General features: G+C 41.4%; 1 protein-coding gene and 1 long non-coding RNA gene across 6 annotated transcripts; one reads left to right on the top strand and one right to left on the bottom strand.

Annotated features, from left to right (window-relative positions):
* Nucleotides 1-957: 957 nt before the first annotated feature.
* Nucleotides 958-10415, bottom strand: LOC121659091. Of its 3 annotated transcripts, none has more exons than XR_006014158.1 (3): nt 10081-10415; nt 6647-6728; nt 958-2629 (listed from the first exon to the last, which is right to left on the bottom strand). It is a non-coding gene; the product is annotated as an uncharacterized LOC121659091 (long non-coding RNA). The 3 variants fall into 3 exon arrangements; XR_006014157.1 differs by having other exon boundaries at nt 10182-10415; XR_006014156.1 differs by having other exon boundaries at nt 6647-10415.
* A 276-nt stretch (nt 10416-10691) lies between these two features.
* NDUFAF4 (NADH:ubiquinone oxidoreductase complex assembly factor 4) lies at nt 10692-15718 on the top strand. Of its 3 annotated transcripts, none has more exons than XM_042016889.1 (3): nt 10692-10907; nt 11691-11788; nt 13935-15718. In XM_042016889.1, exons 1-3 carry the CDS (start codon nt 10781-10783, stop codon nt 14247-14249), a joined length of 540 nt encoding a protein of 179 aa, XP_041872823.1. In that variant the 5' UTR covers nt 10692-10780; the 3' UTR covers nt 14250-15718. The 3 variants fall into 3 exon arrangements, with proteins under 3 accessions (XP_041872823.1, XP_041872825.1, XP_041872824.1); XM_042016891.1 differs by lacking the exon at nt 10692-10907 and adding an exon at nt 11077-11134; XM_042016890.1 differs by lacking the exon at nt 10692-10907 and adding an exon at nt 11077-11179.
* The last annotated feature ends 4148 nt before the right edge of the window (nt 15719-19866 follow it).

Genomic DNA, 19866 nt, shown 5'->3' with positions numbered 1-19866 from the left:
TAACTGTTTAATCATAAAGCTCTCCTAGTTTCTAACCTCTGAAGATGAAAAGAAGAGCCAGTGGGTACACAATGGAAACACAGCGTGGGACAGTGAGCATGTGTAGTCTTCCTCTACGTGGGACTATCTACTTTCCAGGCACCATCTCGAGAATAGCTGATTCCATATCTGGTCAAGGACTTCCAGCATTTCGTTATGCAAAAGCACCTGCAGAAATCAGTTATCATAGGCTGCTACACCCAGCACTCACAGTTTGAGGCTTGCTACCTTTTAGGTTGTTTCAGCATATGCTACCAGCCTTTCATCCTTCTCAGTATGTGTTCTAACAGCTCTCTGGGGTTTTTAGGGCATTATTGAAAGTTCTGTATGGCTTCATGTTGTGAGAGCATGAATTCATAGACAGTGTTAGGAAGAACTAGGTAGATATCCAAAATAATGATGTTCTGTAGATACCAGCGATACAAGGTCACAGCTTACTCCAGCTCCTCAGTGTCTGAACTAAGACCCCTGCACCTTTGTCAGGATTTGTGCACTGGAAACAGAAGATATTCTAGTCAACATATTCACAGAACAGATGAGTCCACTCACAGTGGTGCTTGGGCAATATGGAAACCTCAGTTTCTGAAAGCCTGTTATTTTCATGTGCATGATTGGTGCTGTTAAATCAGTGAAGGAAGAACTTTCTTAGTCACACTGGTGGCAGAATAGTAACTCTACTTATTCAGGCCAAAGATTCACCTAACACAGTGTAAATGAACCCTGACAGGCTGACATTCCAATGTTTAACTCCTTAGTTAAGGAACAGTAGAAATATGGAATAGACAGTTTCCTAAAAGAAATCTGTTTTTTCAAATAGGATGGAATCTTTCATCAATCATATAACTGGTGATAGAAGGTGCAAGTTCCACACGTATGCAAATTTGCTTATTTTGAATGTCACAAAAATACCAGTAGAGATAAGGAGCATGCTTGTTTTAATTTATATTTTTTTGTCCATGTTTGCCAGAAGATATGTTATGTCTTTTTCCATTCTTGATATTAACTAGCCAAGGAAGTTTCTGAATACTGCAAAAGCCACTCTAAAATATCTCTGCATAGTTGCCCAACAAATGAGAGACTGAGACACAGTTCTCTGAAGGGTCTATGCTTGCTTTCTCAAAATTTCCTTGTACTGGTTAGGCTGCATGCATGGTGGTCTGCAATATTATCATTTGGATCATGATGAAAGACAAGAAATGGTGCTCCATACATCAAATACTAGACAGGCTGACCATGTAGCCCAAGACTTGCTCTACCTTGATAAGAGATCAGATTTAGGTGTAATAATTGTTAATCCATCTAGTATATGTGGGAATAGTTCTGTATGTATGTATGTACTTGGAGGTGAATTTCTGTAACTCAATCATTTTTTAACAGGCATACTAGTCCAGAGCACAATGTTTCTCTTTTCATCACTATAAAACATCAGAGATGCTAGAACAAAAAAACAAACAAACAAAAAAACCCCAGCAACACAACAATAAACCAAAGATTTGACAAAAGAGCAGGACAAAGAGGAAGATCCTTAGCACATCAGTTAGAAGTCCTCTTCTTGTCACTGACAAATTAGGAAAGATAAAATCACTACTTTAGATACCAGTCTTGAAACCCCTCAGCCATTTTCTGGATCATGACTGTACTTGAGGAAGACATATGTGCTATGCTTCTTACTCACCCTCTTAAACAAGGGGTATCTGAAAAAAAAAAACAGAATAAAAGAACAGAAAGTGAGTGGTTTTCTGCACAGGCAGTGGATTGAACTGGCTTACCACGGAGGCAGAGGAGCCCTTCTTACCAAGGGGGCTGAGGGGTGGCTACTGGCAGAAGAAGGATTCTCCTTTAGAGACAATGCACTGTTAGACTGCAGCTTTAAATTGCTTCTGGTAAGCACACAAAAAAGATACTTGAAATTAACTTCAGGATGATGGATTCCACTCTGGGAACCAGGCACTTGTCTGCTTATATAGACAGAAAAGTCATAATGGTGCAGGAGACACTAAAAGGCTGCAACTTACTTTCATGAGAGGTACCTTTGATTTATGAAAAAGTCTAAATCCTATTTAAGGTTACTAGGAATGATAGCCTACTTCCATTCCAGCTACAGTCAAATAACCTTTTCTTAAAAATTTATTTTATCCAAAACAACTGAAGTCACTGCTCAAATTATTCACCAGAATGAGAGGCCTGGAGTGGAAGTTGAATAATCTGGTCTGAAATCAGGAGGGTTGAAAATTGTCTGGGGAGTCACTCTGTAATTTGAGAGAAAGATACAAAAAGCAGCTTGGAGGGAGACAGGTTATGGAAGTCATTAAATGAAACATTAGGGTTGTGACAGCAAGGGCTATAATGACAACAGCCCCTCCTGCCCACAAAAGCAACAACAGCATACAATTGTGTGTCTGTGTACATGTGTGAGTGAATGTTGCCTGGTGGGGGCCTGAGACTGAGCACGGAAACTATCTCCTATTTCCTGCTGTGTCCAGAAAAAAGGGGATTATGTATACAGTTTGATAGGAACAGAACCCAAATGAGCAAGATGCCTTCAGAAGAGTCGTTGAAGTCATCTTCTGTTTTGCCCAGTGGGAATAACCTGCAAAATCAGAAACACCAGATAAAATGTTAGCATTAAAGCAAATATTGTTTCCATTTAACTCCCAGTCTACAGGGGCAATAAAAAAAATACATGTATGGTCGCCTCTGGCAAACACACATAATGCATTAATAAAATGCTAAGTTGTAAAAAGTATCAAAATTTAAACCTTTCAGATTTTTCCTATTGTTAGGAAACAGGAACACACTTTCACAGTTTTTCATAATTTTTCATAATAGCTTTTAATTACACATTTTCTGCCTATACTTTAGCTTTTTACTCTCTATTTTCAATTTATACACTGCACTACAAAAAAAAAAAAAACAACCCACACCTTATTTATGCCTCAGAAAAACAAAACATCTGAAAAAAATATTTAATTTTAGCAAAAAGTGTAACTGCTGTTTTAAAAATTGCAGTGTTACTTTCCACTCCATTTTCTAACCTGTCTTAGGATATTGTGGAAGAGCCTGAAATACATGTGAATCAATAGAAAGAACAAAAGGCAATGGTCGACATCATCCATTCATTAAAAAGAGAAAAATGTATCTTGCTTTGTTACTGGGAGCTGCAACAGCTAGTGGGGATCACTGGTATGTGCATTTCAGCACTTGAAAAGAGAGAGAGAGAGAGAGGACAGATTCTGAAATCGATATTGTCCTGTCTCCTACGAGAAGAGCCTGTAGTTCTGCTTCTCAACCCCATGCCCAAAACCAGAATATAGTACATCCACACAGGTGTCAGAAAAAAATGAAAACACATCATTGTTGGAGCAATTAACCAGTAGAAGATGACCCACGTTTTCCAAACAGATTAAAGTATTAAAGAAGAACAAATAACTTAGCATGTTCCCTCTGATGTCTGAACAAAAAGTGAAAGACTGCAGAAGCAGCTTGCAGAATTCTAAAAATCTCAATTGTTCTTGGGCTGAGAGGTGAATTTCCCCATGCTGCAAAGAGAGATGCCCTGCAGGGATCATTTCTACAGGCTGACAAGAGATTTTACACCAGGATGAAACTGGCCCATGTCACAATCCATTGATGAGTCTGGCAGCACTTCTGACAAGAGAGGCTTTGCTGCCGTAATTCAGACAGGCCATCAACAGACATTTCCTCTGGAGTAACTCAGTGTACTGAATTATTTAAAGTCTGTCATCCACAGGCTGAGACCTGCTACTTGTAGGTACAGCAGGGAACCTCATCTCCTGGCAGCTCTTAGATGCTGAGACCTAGTCGCACAGAGAGGTGCTCAGAGAGATTTCTTTAACTAACTTCTACCAATTTTGTGCATGTGAAATTTATCATTTGTTATCACTTATCAGTATACCCTGCAGAGAATTCCTTAATTCATATTTGAACAACGTGAGTCACCCTGACAAACTGTTTATTGACTAAAGGAAACTTGACCATTTTCAGCATTTTCTAGCCCAAAAAAGTACAATAGTACCTATAGAGTTCCTGAACTAATGCTTGAGAACACTGTTTTTGTATTTTGTTATGTATACAGGAAAGTGTGGTAGCTTCATCAGGATCCCAAAGACATCTTACATAAAGAAAGAGCTCTGCCTTCAAGGAGTCTCAGTAAGTCTGCATTAAAATGCTGGAGCTTTGAAGCTTAATCATGTCCTTATTATACAACCTAAAAATGAACTTTTAGTACATAGAGGCAGTACTTTAAATATTTGGGGATCTCTTTAATGGTGTTTTTTAGTAGCCCCCAGAGCAACCCGACACTTGCATGTTTAACCACTGTATCTCTCTATATAATTAGTAAATGTAACTGTTCAAAATACATCTGTGTCCCACATGCTGCCCCGAGATTTTTGATGCTGTGGAAAGAAGAGGCACACAAAAGGGCTCTCTAACTTCAGTAATTATTTCCACTTGAACTCTAATACTGGTAGTCACGTGTATTGGTATCATTGAAACCTTTTCTTCTTTCTTTAATGCATTCTCTACCAGCACAATTTGGGTATGTAATCACACAGGTAAATGGTGATACATACAAATGAAAATGCTCAGAAGACCTGGAGGAAGAATGTAATTAATTTTCTGTATTAGTGTACATAAAGTATAATATCAGGGAATAATGCAAAATTAACTGAAAAAATCCAGCATTTGTCTCAACTATATCCTTCTCTGTGACATATGTTTAGGAATACTGCATTAGGTGTAGACCAAATCCTTTGTCGTGAACATTATTCCTGTTACACTGTGCTACATAATCCATACTGGTATATTCCTAAATCAAATAAAACATAGTATTTTATGGTAAATGAAGCAAGTAGATCATAAATCTGTTTTGCCCTGATCATCAATATGTCTAAAACTGTGTCTCTAATTAAGGGCTTCCACAGGGTATTTCACAGTAAGACATAAAACAAACAAAACCCATGTAGTAGACAGAACATAGGTATGAAGAATCTTCCCTCGTGAATTTTTTTCCTGACCCTCACTGAATTACGCTCCAAATTCTAAGAATTTTTGATTCATTTAAAATGCAGATTTTTGTACAGAGCTTTGGATTCTTTCCCACTATTTTCATTCCTATTTATCCTATTCTGGATAAATGTTATTGAAGTCAATAGGATTTTCTCTGTTTTACATGTTTTAAGGTCAATTACTACACAGTTGCTACTTAGAGTTTAGAATAAAGTTATTTCAACCAGAAATTTAAGAAAAAATTGTTTGAATCAGCAAGACTTTAATATTGTAACTCTACTGATGACTGCATATCTTAGAATATTCATTTGTTTCTTGGACTAAATGATAAATAAATGTGATATATTTCTCTAATCACGCTCTGTTGTTTATCTTCTGGTAATGCAATATTGCACATTCATCTTTACTTCAAGGCTTTTAATTAAAGGTTGTAGGTTGTAACCCTATGGTCACATTTTCTTTGCTCTGCAGTCTGGCAGCTTCCCCTAATAGAATCCTCTCCAGCATTAGTGTAGATACATTTGCTTTTTGGAAATTAGAGGACTTGAAATGGCTTGTGGAATCAGCCAGGAAAGTTGTGTAATCTCACTATGGTATTCCTTGAATATCTGCAAAGAATCCTCTGTGTGTACCAGGCAGATTTTTAGCTACTGTGTCTAAAAGAATACAGGTATAGGACATGGACTCAAATGCTACTTAACCAGCATAACACTGATTAAGCCACTGAGCTATTAAACCACACTGTAACTTCTCCAGCTTCTTAAGATCTATATATAAGCCTTCTTTAAGACTGAGATATATATAAAATGGTTTTAGAAGTGTTCACTGAGGTCATTTTGGATTTCCTATTCTGCATAAAATTTGGCTCCTCACAGGTAAATAAAACAGACTTCAGTTTTTCATGTAATTCACACCTGCAAATACACAATTTGCAAATTGCAGAAGGATGCAATTCAAGTGTAAAAGGAATAAATACAAATGGTTCTGCAACTACTTATAAAAGCATGGAAAATCAATCCCTTGATACATCAAGTCACAGATAATAGAACTAAATTATAAAGTTATGTATACAAAATGCATCACACCTGTATAAATAGTTATGCATCATCATAAATTAAAACCATATAGAGAGAATAGAAATATCCTTTGGGGATGGAAAAATATTACATTATTGTAGAAGAGCATCTTGCCAGCACACATAGGTCATACATTTGTTATTTTTTTATGTGTTATACTTCATGAAAGAAACTCCAGCAGATAGCTAATATTCTGAATCCATTCACCAGCTATCTTCTGGCCTATCAGACAGCTACTGCAGTGGCAGTGCAGTAAAATCATGGCTACTGTTACTGCCTCAAATCAGTACAAAGGATGTTTTTTGTCTTGGGCCATGTTAGAGCACCAGCAAAGCCAGCCCAAGATGAGCCAGCCACCTCTCCATTCCACCCAGTCTCTTCCCACTGCTGGTTCACCTCCCCCTCACTGGAGCTGGTACAGTTGTTTCTGTCACTGCTGGAGGAAAACAATCTGGCAGCAAAGTGCAACCTCTCACAAGCAAACCAACCAACCAACCAACCTGGCAGCAATACCACTCCAAGGTATTTGCACTCCTCCTGTCATATGCCTTTTGTTTCTCCTCTTGTATTTCCAGTAGCTTGCTGTGGGAACAGTGAAATCGTCAGTGATTGATACAGCTTTGGAAAGTTAAGGGAGCTCTTCTCTTTCTTAAATCAGACCATCTATGCAATGTTGTTTGCTCTGGAAGTATTCCTACATCCTCACTCTGGCAAGAGGGAAGAACTGAAGTCAGGGTTACAAGAAATAATAAGGCTGAACGTTGTCTCAGCTAGTATTGCCACTGAGAAGAGTGCATGGGGTACTGAATCCTGTCAGTAAAAATGAAGTAAAAAGGCATGTGTAACTGATGAAATTAATTAATTCCAGTACCAGGCTGCCTCATTCTCAAATATGCTGGCTCCTACTGTGCATTTCCAACTCAAAGTAAACTGCTTCTTGAGATACAACAATCAGACAAGAAAAATATTGAAGATTATGTCAGGCATGTCAAGCCACAGTCAATCAGGAGAATTTAAATGCAATGTCTTTGCAATTAGTACTATCTGACAAGAAGCTAGTGATCTGTCTGGCCTGGTGTGTGAGCCTGCAACACTGAGCTTGCTGCGCTTGCCATAAACTTCATCCACATAAGGACTTGACAAAAAGTCCTTTAAATAAAGCACTGCAGCCACCTAGCCTTGAAAATATGCAAGTGTTCAGGAACACTCTGATCACAGACTGGAATTAAGCAAAATCCTTCAATGTAGATCATTCTGTAGATACTTCAGAAGCCAGTAAATGATGGATCAGTTGAAACCAGTAACAGAGAAACAAACCAGATTAAGTAACAGAACGACCAAAAATCACTGAAAGGCAAAAGTGATCCATCAGTAAGTCCATCTCCCTTGAGTTCACCTTTACAAACTTGCAGGACAGTCATTTTTACTTGGCTCATAATCAATTCTTGCTAATTCTGTGTTCTCTGGTTCTGCCTAACACTGATGAGATAAGGAACAAAAGGATCAATGCTCTCATTGTGTTTACTGGTAAACCAGTAATCAGGATAGAGGGCTCAATTCCCTGAATCCTAATGATATATGAAGTTGCTTAAGTATCCATTTAGACTGACATCAATTATGAACAAACAACAACAAAAAGAAGAGAAGAGGAAAACAGTGTCAGTGGTAGAAAATGTGGACAGAATAAAATATAAACCTGTACTGCTGCTGTATTAGGGCATTCCTAATTTTCCTCTGTGGTTGACTGCTGCGCCATTCCCAGACCACAAATCACGAAGCAAACCTCACCTGCCTCCTCTCTAAGATTCTCTAGCTGGGCACCTGTTACCAAAAAAAGACTTATTTCACTGAGATTACCTGCCCATATGGACTTATACTCTGACTCCTGATCTTCTGAGTAGTGAAGACAGCAAAGAAACCTTAGTAGTACCACACAGTAACACAAGTTAATGACAAGACACTCCTCCCTTCTCTAAAGGGAATTTTCAATAGGTCAATCAGACTTTTGATGCTAGTTAACTATCAAAATTAATTTCTCATTTTCCACTCAGCTACAGAACTAGCTGAGAAAGAAAAAAATACACACAACATCTAATCAAAACTGGAATGAAAAACTAAAAAGAGTCAAAGAACCGTCACAAATGTACTTTTTATTTTCCAAGTGCACAGCAGCTTTAGAAATGTCTCTCCTAAGAGGTATGAAAGGATAAAAAGGAGATCTAGTGTGGCAGCCCATGGCACACGTATATCATGGGAGTTACAGTATTTTTCTCTGATGTGTTTGGTGCTGCCCGGCATTGAGAACAGGCTGCTCGTGTATATGAACTCAGCTGGATAGCCTGTGTTCTTCTCATGGGCTGTTTTGTTATGTTATTTTTAAATTACCTGGAAAACTTCAGAGTCCTAGTTCAAGAAAAATGCATCCCATTTGAAACTCTATCTAAGCTGAATACACATACATTCATTTTTTAATCATCCCACTTGCAGATGCTTTATATGAAAAAAAATCCAACCTCTTGATTATTTATATTTAATATCAACATGGTCACATTGGTAAAATACCAAATTATTAAAAATATATATATTTTTTCAATCTCAGTTCTTCTGCTTGGTACAGTCTAAGAAAGATTCTTCAGAATAAAAATCTTGTACTTTTGGTGTGTCTTTATACATGAAAAGAACAGCTTTGTTCCATCCTCAGTGGTAGGAAGTGACAGGCAGAGCATGACATCACTCTTTATTTTTAACTGACTGCCTTCTGGTGAATTTATTTTGCTGTCAGTAAATATTATAGCAGTGTTAATCACATTCAGGCTTTACGAAGACAGAAGCCCTGTGCCGAGTTTGATCGCAGAAGCTGTGAGTTCTTAGCTTTTGAAGGAGAAACTGTGTTTCCAAATTTGGCACAATGGCTGATCTGCAGACAGATCAATAGGGATACGTCTCAGAGAAATGCTGAAGTACCTATACAAGGTCTACAACCACCAAAGGCATCCATGTGGATTTTTCCATTATAGCCACACAGACAGACTCACCACTTACAAAAGTATCAAATCCTGGACTCAAGAACACAGGTTTAGTCAGCAAGTAATTGACTATAGATAATTAAATAAACTTGTCACCAGTCTGACTTCAGCAGATTTTAACAGCTTCCTATTATCACTATATCACTTGTCTTCTTAATTCATTTGCATGCAATGTCTAAAATAAGACAGGGTCAGAAAGCTTATAACCAGAGAACAAAAACATGTTTCTATCATCCTACAGACCACAAGAGCCTTTAAAATAAACAAGTGGAGAAACTGGACCTTCCTGATTCCCAAAGACAGCAGAAATCCAGCACAGACCATGCTTATGTTGCCTTGTCTCCATTGTCTGTCTAAATCTATTTGACTTCTCTCTAAGGAAAACACTGTCATTCTTTAATCCAGCATTAAATGTAGCCCTGATAACGATCACATCGTAATTGTTACTACTAAATAAAGCTACTAGTAGAAGACCAAGTTCTGAAACCCCAAGTTTTCCATACCCACAATAATAAGAACAACTAGATAGATGCAAGGGCAGAAAAAAAGATGTTTCCCACTTTAAAACAAAACAAAACAAAACAACACCCCCCCCAAAAAAAACCACAAGAAGAAGCCTGGTCTTTTTTCTGCCCTTCATTAACACTCCCACTCCAGGTCACTTCATTCAGGCAACTACTACTATGCACTAACTAGCAGCCCAGAAGGCACTAAGAGTCTGCAAACAGCATATACACAATTTCAAACCATAAGGGAATTACTTATCGACACAGCAGCTGGGATTGAAGTGTCAATGATCTCCGTTGGTAAAACACCTTATCAGCAGTCGTGGTTGAATAAAGTAGTCAACCATCAGGCTTTATCGCTTTTTGCATCAGGCCAATAGCTCTTACTCTTGTTCCTCCTACCTTCCTTTCTCTGAGGATTCTGTATATTTTCACACTTTGCTTCTTGAATCTACGAACTGATGATTCCACCTCAACAATTTAGATTCTGTCTACAATTTTACCTTTCTTATCATGCATGGCTCAAGGCCTCCTCAGTATTTCCTCACAAGTAGTTTTTGCAATTTTTGCAAAGTCAGAAGAAGGGTTATTTGCTTGAGCTGAAAAAGAGGGTCTGCACCCTGAAAGCATTGTGTAGCCTACAAATTCTCAACAGTACGGGAGAAATAAATGTCCCTCCCTGCAGTTTGGAGCCGCGCCTATCCCCGCCGACAAAAAAGCGGCGACAGTTACGACATAACGTGTTCGGGGGCTCACGCCAGCCATCACGGCTAAAAAGGAAACTCTGGGGCAGCCCGCGGCTTTGAGAGCATTCGCAACGGGACCCGCCCGATGCGGGGGCCCCGGTCACGCACGCGTTTAGAAAAGCCACGGCACGACCAACGCCGCCCCGGGCCAGCGTCGGGGGCAGCGCCGAGGGCAAGGAGAAAGCACCGCCGGGGCGTACGAAGTGCAAAGCGAACCGCCTTGCCCGTAGTTCTCATTCGCTTGTTTGTTTGTTTTCCTGCGCTACTCGGCCGATTTTCTTCCGGTGCATTCGCGGGCGCGGCGCATTAACCCGTGTCGGGGCCTGCCCCGTGCGCAGGCGCGGCTGGCGGCGGCGATGGGCGGGCGGGTGACCCGCGTGTTCCGGAATTTTAACGTGGAGAACCGGGCTAGCCGCGAGATCAGCAAGGAGAAGCCCACGCCCGCGCCGCGGCACCCCACCGCCCGACCGGACGCCATGGCCGGTGAGTGCCGGCCTCGCCTGCCCGCGGGGCGACCCCGGCGGTGGGGGCGGCCTCTGTGGGCCCGGCGCGGGGCCGTGGCGCGGGCGGAGGAGGGGCGGGGGGGGCCGGCTGCGGGGCGAGGGGCGGTGGCGAAGCCCCCGGTGCGGGGCCGCTGACATTGAGAGCTGGGCTGGGCGCGCGGGGCATGCCGGGAGCCGCGGCGGCGGTGCCGGGGCGGCTGTGGGACGGTTGGCGGGGGCGGGGGGGTCCCAGCGGGAAGCGGCGTGAGGGAGGTGATGGAGGCGGCCTGTCGGGGCTCCGTGATGAGGGCGGGGGCTGGGGGCAGTTAATGGCGCGGTTGGTGGAGGCTCTTGCTGGGACGGTCGCAGCGGGCGGTCGGTGGAGGTGGTTGATGGGGCCAGGACCTGGGGCAGTTGATGAGGCGGGTGAGGGGGCGGTTGCTGGGACACTTGGTGGAGGTGGTGCTGGGGGTTGCTGGGGCAGTAGCTGGGGTGGCAGTAGGGAGCGGCTGCTGAGGCAGTGCTGCAGGCGTACCACAGGCTGTGCTTCCCGCTGTGCTGTGACGGCTGACTGGCCCAGCCCCACCATGTGAAGCGGTGTCGCTAAGGTCAGGGCTGTGGGAAGAATGACACCTTCCCAAGAGGACACGTTAATTTGCGGGAGCCATGCCGTGCCTCTGGGGAAGCGATGAGCTGGCAGAACTAACAAAAAGGAAACGATTTGACTCAGATCAATCTTTTCTCCTTTTTTTTTCCTCCTTTCCCTTCTTCTCACTGCCTTTAGATAGCCCAGAGATAAAAGAAGAAGTTCTCAGAAAGGATGATAGGTTCCTCACCTTGCTAAAAGATGTTTATGTGGAGTCCAGAGATCCACCAGTGCGGGTGAGTGCATCTCTCTGTACGAGCCATACCAGCATCAGCTTTGTGGTCTTCAAACTCAGCACAGTTTGTGTCAAGAAAAATGCTCTTAGTGCATAAAAGCTACCTTTTTTTGTTAGATAAAAGTGGTGGTTTTATTACTCTTCTATACATCAATAGCACTGACTGTGTCTGACCCCGGGTTTTGAACATGTGGCAGATTATGATTATACAAGCTTGTAAATGCTGACACAGTCTTCCTTTTTAACATTGAGTTGATCTTATATTGTTTTTCACCTAAATTCCCATTTCTGCTTCCTATGAGGCAGGATAGTTCTCCAGCCTTTTGCAAAGATAAGGGAGTTTGCCAGATGTCATTTGTTGAGTTGTTAGAAAACATTTGGATTGCTGGGGGAGCAGGGATGTGGTAGAGGACAAAGATGTTTACATTTTAATGGAGTGTTTAACTAGTGATGCTAATGTTCTACAGTGCAGAGACTTTTTTTAATCCAGCTCATGAAGTGCCTTAGGTTTTTTTCTACATAATCTTGTGGGTTGTATGGTCATCATTTCCTTATTGCCAGTGGCTGCAGTCTTCTAGTTTGAAAGGCAAAGCATACTCCTTTGTAAAATGCAGACTGGGGTTCAGTGTCCTCTTTTCCATCATATTGTGCTATGGCTTGTGTGTTTTACCTGTTGCTTTATTGGACTACTTTATTCCAGCTGCTTTATTCAGCAACAAAATTTTTATAGTCATCTAGCAAAATCCCTACATCTCTCCAATTTGCCACTTACATGGTATTCAAGTCTAAAAATATTTAAAATGCAAATAGATTTCTTCAGTTCCTCCCTGAAATTTTCAAGTAATTTCTATCCTTAATTTCCATCACAGGTTAGGGCTCTAATCTTGAAGTGCTGAAGGTTTAATTTCAGTATCTTTCAATATTCATTTATAAGCCTGTCAAGAGAGATTTGAGAAAAAGCCAAAAGTGGAACAAATCTTTGCTTGATTCCATGCCTACTCCGAGGTTGCTGCCACATAAGACTTGCCCTTGTGGTATGTCTGCTTGCAGTTGTTAGAGCTCAGCTGAAATGTAATCACAGAGACTTGTGGGCAAAACAATACAAAAACTTTTTCCCATTCCTGATGTTATCCTGATGACTTTGTGCATTGTATACATGATGCCTACACACCTCTGTGTATGTTTGGGATGTCTGCCTGTGGTAAGTGGGAAAGCACCAGCTCGGGAGTCCTGAAGTGGCAGATTCCCAGAGACAGATGATCTAATTAAGATTTGAAAAATCATTCCTTATCCGAGCACAGATTTAGCACAAAGTAGAAGGAAGACATGGAGTACAGGCCAGACATTCCTTGTAGTTCAGAAACAGACACACAGGTGCTGTAGCATCCACATCAGTTTTCTCAGCATGTGAGTTAATACAGAGTGTCTGTTTGATAATCAGTGACTGTGGGCTCTGATTACTATATAAGTACCTCTAAATTTAAGAAAGGCTTAATTATATCCTTTTATTCAGTGTCATTCACTGGTTAAATCTTAATAAAAGGAAATACGTGGAAGTCAAAGCTGGTTTGGAAATGATTTGGAAATACGAAGGGACCTTGGTGAAGAGACTCTATGTGTCTACATGCTGCAGTAGTCATGGCAATTAAACTCCATACGATGCTGCAAAATAGCAGGAAAGGTTGTTCTCTAGACAGAGCAAAAGAAGGAATTTCTTCTAACAGCAAAACTAAAATTTGAAAACAAAAGGAAGGGAAGAGAGACTACATGAAATAGTTTTCCAGTGGTATCAGAAGGATACCAATTTGTTGTATGATTTTTTTATTCCTTCCAATGAATCAGTACCAAATATTAGGTTATCTGCATTTACATTTGGCTACCAGAATCTGTAGTTTGCCTTGTATGAAGGGCTGCCAAGCCAATACAACACTTAGAGTGCAATGAATAGGAGCTTCTCAGCATTTGGTTGGGAGTTGACACTGTATATAGAAGAGCTGTGGAAGAAGCTAGGCTGACTAAGCTTTTAAAAATAAATATGGGGAAAGCTAAAAGGAAACGCCATATTTAGCAAAGCGGTTTAGCTGCTACAGTATGCATAGTAAACATGACTGCTGTTGAGCTCTTTTTGTTTTCCTTCCCTCAATTAGGTAAAAGATGGAGGTGGTGAACATCTTCCATGTAAACAGGAGGAAAAGAGACTTACAAAATTAGGCCACTTGGAAGCTCTAGATGTTAAGAAAGTTCCCATAGGCAAAATTTCCATTGTGGAGGCTCTGACACTTCTTAATAATCATAAACTTCAACCTCAAATATGGACTGCAGAGAAAATAGCAGCAGAATACAGTCTGGAACTGAAGGAGGTCAACTCTCTTCTGGAATTCTTCATTCCTTTCGCTGTGCAGGAATTTCCTAAAGAAACCAAAAAAGCCATAAAAAGTCATAAACCAAAACAGTTAACATAAAAATACTTGCCAAAACCTTGTGTGATCTCACTCGTGTCTTCATTTTACTCTCAAGTATATTCCGTGTCTGAAAATTCAGAGTCGATAACGTGTCATCCACCAAGGCTGCTTCCTTATGCCATTGAGATGTATTCCAGCAATTCCATTCTATATTGGGTGGCTTCAGTGAAATGCAGCAATTACAGTTTGTAAACCAGAATATGACTAATATGTGGTATGAGAGCATGTCACACAATTCTGATTATCCCATTCTAATGTTACGAGTTCAGTTATAGCATTTTACCTTAACTGATTGCCTTCCTGAGCAGAGACTTCCTGGCCTGCAGCTAAACAGGTACTCTGTGGGTGTTGGCTCTGTAATTTCATGTTGCACTGTTCTTTCAAGGACTTGCTGTCAAGGTGTGTGTATATAACAAACAGCTGTATTTCTCTTGTATAAGAATGGAATAGTGTTTATACTTTGTAAAGAAGGTTAGCCACAAGAGCATTTGGGAAATTCAGCTGTGTCAAACATAAAATAAAAAGAAGGTGAACAGCAAGAAGGCCTCTTTCTGGTGCTGGAACAGCAATGGCTCATACGTAACTCCTCTTTTACTCTATTCTGATTTAGATTAAATACCTGCACCTCTACAGGTGCTGTTAGTCAGGGAGTTTATAGAGTGATGATCTTCTGGCATAAGTCTCTTGCAGCAGCCCATGGCATCTGCTGTATGAGAAACAATGCTTCATATTAACAGGTAGCAAGGAAATTCAACTGGATGTACTAATTGGACCCACTAGTAGGACTTCTGTGAATGTTTGCCCATCCTGTTACAACAATCCTTTTTCCCTGTGGAGGCCTTTTCTGATCCAGATGTGGGCTAGATCAGGTCACGTTTACTCACAGCAACTTACTCCCATGCTACATCTAGGCAGATGACACAAGGGTGACACGAACGGCGAGGTAGTAGTGGTGGATTGTAACCTCGATACTGTGACTGTTCACATCTGTGTAGGTAAGAAGTTTTGCACTGACGAATAATCCTGTAGTGCAACATGGTCAGATAAGCTGGGGAGATGGGGCAGCAGATAACCAGAACTGATATTTAAAAATGCATTTTTGGTTGTCTTGCTTCAAAAAACAAACCCAAAATGTTTAATTTTATGCTCATCACTAAAGAAGGTGAATTTATTTAAAGGGTATAAGTCAGTACCAGGTTTACAATGTAACTTTCTTTTCAAGAACTTTTCTGCCATGTCTTTGATTCAGAGTCTGGTAAATGTCTTACCAAGAAGATGATCAGCTTTGTTATTTCACAGCAAGATTCCTTCAACTTCTGACCTGTAACATGGTATCTCCAGTAGCGTTTGCCACAGTGTATATCAAGGTTGTGCTTGCTTGATTAAAATCTGAAGTACATAACACTGTACCATAGTGGAAGATAACACTATGTGCATTGTATAAAAATTCAAAATTGTTAGTCTTTGGATGTGTGGCTTGTCATTTGTCCTCCAGTACAATAGGGTATGGAGCTACACTCTGAAACTAATGCACCTGAGTTATGTACCACATTAAGATTTCTTTGCACAAAATACTTTGTTTTATAGAACATTGTAACACAAATACCTTATTGTTTGAGTACTGTTCATCCTAATGTAATATTTAAGATAGCACTCAGAAAACAGCTGTGGAATGCATTTGGTACAGATACTGTTGATATTGAAGATGCTGCAATTTCCTTTAAAATGAATTTTACTTATGGATTGAAGTTGATTAAAATCACACTACAACCAGCACCAGACAACAGCTTAACCACTCTCCCTTGACCACCTTGACATGTATTTTGGCATCTTTTGTCTGCCTTCATGAAAAGTCTTGTGATGTGGCTGCACCATGACAGTGCCCTGTCTCACTTCATGGTACACTGCTGTGTTGCTTACACCCTTCAGCATGCATGTACTTCGGGATGTTTGGTGCTCATCACGTTCAGTGCCCCAGCCATACCATCAGGACAAAATCCTATCCACAAATGTGATGATTGTAAAGCGCATCCCTGTTTCTGTGGAGCCAGGATCTCTTCCTCAGAATGTATTATCCACAGTGGGGAAACAGATGTCCCACAGCAGAGTTGGTGTCTCCCTGCAAGCAGATGAACTTGTGGCCCAGACAGCTTCTCTGGAGCAGGGTAGTTCTCTGGTAAGCTGTGTTCACCCCAGGAAAAGGAGATGCAATTTGTCAGCACAGATTGTTCTGCTGGTCACATGCCCCACCTGCTGGGCAGTGCCAAACCAGCATTACAAAGGTACTGCCAATGGTACAGGATCATGTAAAAATTTATCCCATAATCAGTCCCAGTTATATGAGGTCTGAATGTTTAGCTTTCACTGTGTCTTCAGACATGGAGCATATTAATTGCCCAAAACTCACAAGGGCCAGGAGTATGGATTTTTCCTCTTTACTCTGGTGGGAAAGCCTGTCCCTGATCAAGCTCTCCAATGCTACCCATCTTGTCCTGTGTAGGATACTGACCACAGCATATGTATGTGCCTATAGGGTTCCAGTGAGTATGTGTTTGAAGGTAATGCTGTCTTTAGGGTTGATGTCTGGAGCAAGACTATTCTCACCGTTGCGTCTTTTCTAGAACTCCTTATTTCCTTCCTTCCAGTTTCAAGGGACATTTTACTTATCAGTTATGTTGCTTGGTCACTAGTTTCTAATTGGAAGAATAATAGTATTTTCTTTACACTTGGAACATGGTTTTGTCTATGTCCCTTTATGGTTATCTCCCTTTCCTGTTCAGCTGTCAGCTTAAGGAAAAGGTATTCAAGCAACTGTTTTGAAGAGGTAATTATGGGGAATTTGTGGGAACCTGCAGTTCAGTTTTCTGGTATTTCTATGTGAAGAATATTTCATGTCTCATTGCCAAGCATATGGTGCACCAAATTTAGCTCGGGTGGTTTTGGCCACCATATAGAAACATTACATTTGGTAGGGAACAAACTGTCTCACTCAGACTGCTTTGTTCTTACGGAATTAATGTCATAATGTCTGTTCCCAGCCTTCTTCAGCCAGTCTTTGCTGCTATGAAAACTTCATGCAGTTGCATTCTTGCTCTGTTCTAGTTCACATGCAAATGTTGGTTGTATTCTGCCCTTTCAGTATCAGCTATTTTATTTCTGCAGAGCTCTCTTGCCTTCTCAGAGTAACACATCTGCTGAGGTAAAGATGAGAAGACTGAGCACATTTTGCACTGCAGAACTTATGAATAGGACAAGTTTTCAAAAGGAATATAGTTTTCACATCTTCAAAAGCTGCTCTTTAGGGATATGTGAACCCAAGTAATCTGTCTCACCACAGATGTATTAATTGTAGCTTGGTTCACGCAGAGTGATGACAAGATAGCAAGATTGGAGCTTGTCAGAGGGACCTTCAGTACAAAATGTGATTTTTCTGTAGCCTACCAGCACAGGGAACTTGTCTTTTAAGCTGCCTCTTTTTGCTCAAGGAGAAAAGAAAATTATATGTGAGAGGTATATATCAAACTTACAAAATGGAATGTCTTATTTCTGTATTGGAAAATCAAGTCAAAGCTCAAGTAGTCATACAACAGGATCAAAATGCAAAACGTAGAAAAGGTGGCTGTCTCACTTTGTTACGTGTGAGCATCATGCTTGCACGTTTGAGATTGCATGAAGCTTCACGTTTCACAGCTCTTTCTGAAGCCCATTCTATACTGGAGTTTCCTGGCTCTTACTCAGGTGCCACTGTTGAACTGACAGGGGAGGCATTACCAGAGCAGGTGAGCTTCAGGTGCAAACAGATTTTGGTACTTGAGACTGTGGCAAGTTGTACACTGACTGATGTGCTATTAGCAATCAAAACACCCTGTTGGTGCCTGTTATTAAATCTGTTTCCGGCAATCTACAAGTCTAATGAATTCTGTTAACCTTTCACAATTTAGGTACTGCTGTGTTGTTATCAGAGCTAAGTGTTTTCTCCTGAAAAAAGCCACAAATCCCATGAATTAAGTTCTCTTAAAAACTTAACATTAGTTTTCTTGGTCTGAAACAGAGGCTTAGATGTACATAGCAGCAGTGTTAAGTAACAGCAGCACATCTCCTGTATCATTCTGGAGGGGAGCATTGTGGTGCTCTTGTGCCTCTGCAGGGTGGAGTGGGGTTTGATGTGTCTGCCACCAGTAAAAGAATTTTAAAAATAAGTCTGACGAGGTGGTCCTTTTATGACTGTTGTGCAAAATCCCGTTTCAGTGTGGGTTACTTCAACTGCAGAAGCTGTTTTTAGATGCCTAGTTTTGGCCTTCTGACAGGAACAGTGCTGCGTTACCCTGGATAGAAGGAACTGGGCCGGACAGACTCCACAGTCACCTCCTATAAGGATTCCTTGCACAGGAATAGAAAATGCATGATGTCTTGTAAGCATGAGGCCACTATTTTTAGTAAGCTGAGGGAAGTGATGGTGTGGTTGCATGAATCTCCAGTTTTTCAGAAGTCATTCAGTGGCACCCACACCTGTAAACTGGGATCGCACAGGGACTGAGGAATCCCACTGCTGATGAGCTGCACAGGCTGCTGGTGAAAGCTAGAGTCAGTCCTGCTGGGGCTGCTGGAACTGGAAGCCTGAGTGTGAAGTCACAGCTGGAAGCTCTGCTTACACAGAGGCTGAGGTCTGAAGAAAGGACAGCACAGACAGCACTGGCAACCTGGGTGCCCTGGGAGTGCAGAGCTAGTTATAATTGCCTGTGTTGGCAGAGGAAAAAAGAGATAAAGGTGGAGTCTTCGGGACATTTTCTCTGACCTAAAGTATGCCCTTTTGTTAATTGCGCAGAGCTTTGTTCCAACAAAAATCAACACAATTCATGACTCTGGCCAGCCACGTGTTGAGTATGAAGTGGAGGCAGAGCAATGAAGTAGGGGCAGAGCACAGCGAGCCTGGATGGTCAGATCCTTGTTCAGCTGCCGTATGTATGGGAGTTGTGCATTGCATGTCACCCTTCACTGCCCCCTGTCCCAGTCTCTGGGGTTCACAGCACAGCACTGTAGCCTGAAGGATGCCACAGGCTTGATGGTTAGGCGTCCCCTTGTAAAGCGGGTTTGTGGATTTGCATCCCTCTTAAGGTCAAGCAGAAATTGAATGTTAGGTAGAGCCTATCTTGGCTGTCTCCATGCCCCCTAAAAGCTGGAAACTATGGATGTCAGTTGCGTAATTTCTCCACACCATGAATTTTCTTCATGAGCACCAAGCATAGCAGGGCTCAAGTGCCTCTTGGTGGGGCAGTGGTAGGGGCTGCAGTCTGGTGGGCACAGGAAGGGGCTCACTGCTGCTCAGGGAGGGATGCCTTCCTTGTTCCTTACCACTCCACCCCCTGTTCCCAGTGCTACAGCCCACTACAGCCCACCTCCTCTCTTTTGCTAGCTCAGGCAATTGTCAGACCACTTTATGAACCACTTTAATTAACTAACATGGCAGAAAACAAACCAAACCAGGTATTTTTTAAACTGATTTAAACTGATTTTTAAACTGATTCTTGCACAAAATTTAGGGGCAAAAAGCTGAACATGCAGATGTATCAAAATGCTGCTATGAATTTTTTGAAATGCATTATCCCCAGGTTATTTG

The sequence above is a fragment of the Corvus kubaryi genome, unplaced genomic scaffold (genome assembly GCF_017639235.1).
Source record: "Corvus kubaryi isolate FWS band 111438036 unplaced genomic scaffold, C.kubaryi_AGA036_p1.0 split3-73, whole genome shotgun sequence".
Lineage (NCBI taxonomy): Eukaryota > Metazoa > Chordata > Aves > Passeriformes > Corvidae > Corvus > Corvus kubaryi.
The sequence above is the reverse complement of the archived record's forward strand: the minus strand, read 5'-3'. Positions and strand labels throughout refer to the sequence as shown.

Coding starts and splice junctions, on each gene's coding strand:
- NDUFAF4 (XM_042016889.1), top strand. CDS start 10,781: ATGGGCGGGCGGGTGACCCGCGTGTTCCGGAATTTTAACGTGGAGAAC. Junction 10,908..11,690: donor CCGACCGGACGCCATGGCCG/GTGAGTGCCGGC, acceptor CACTGCCTTTAG/ATAGCCCAGAGATAAAAGAA. Junction 11,789..13,934: donor CCAGAGATCCACCAGTGCGG/GTGAGTGCATCT, acceptor TCCCTCAATTAG/GTAAAAGATGGAGGTGGTGA.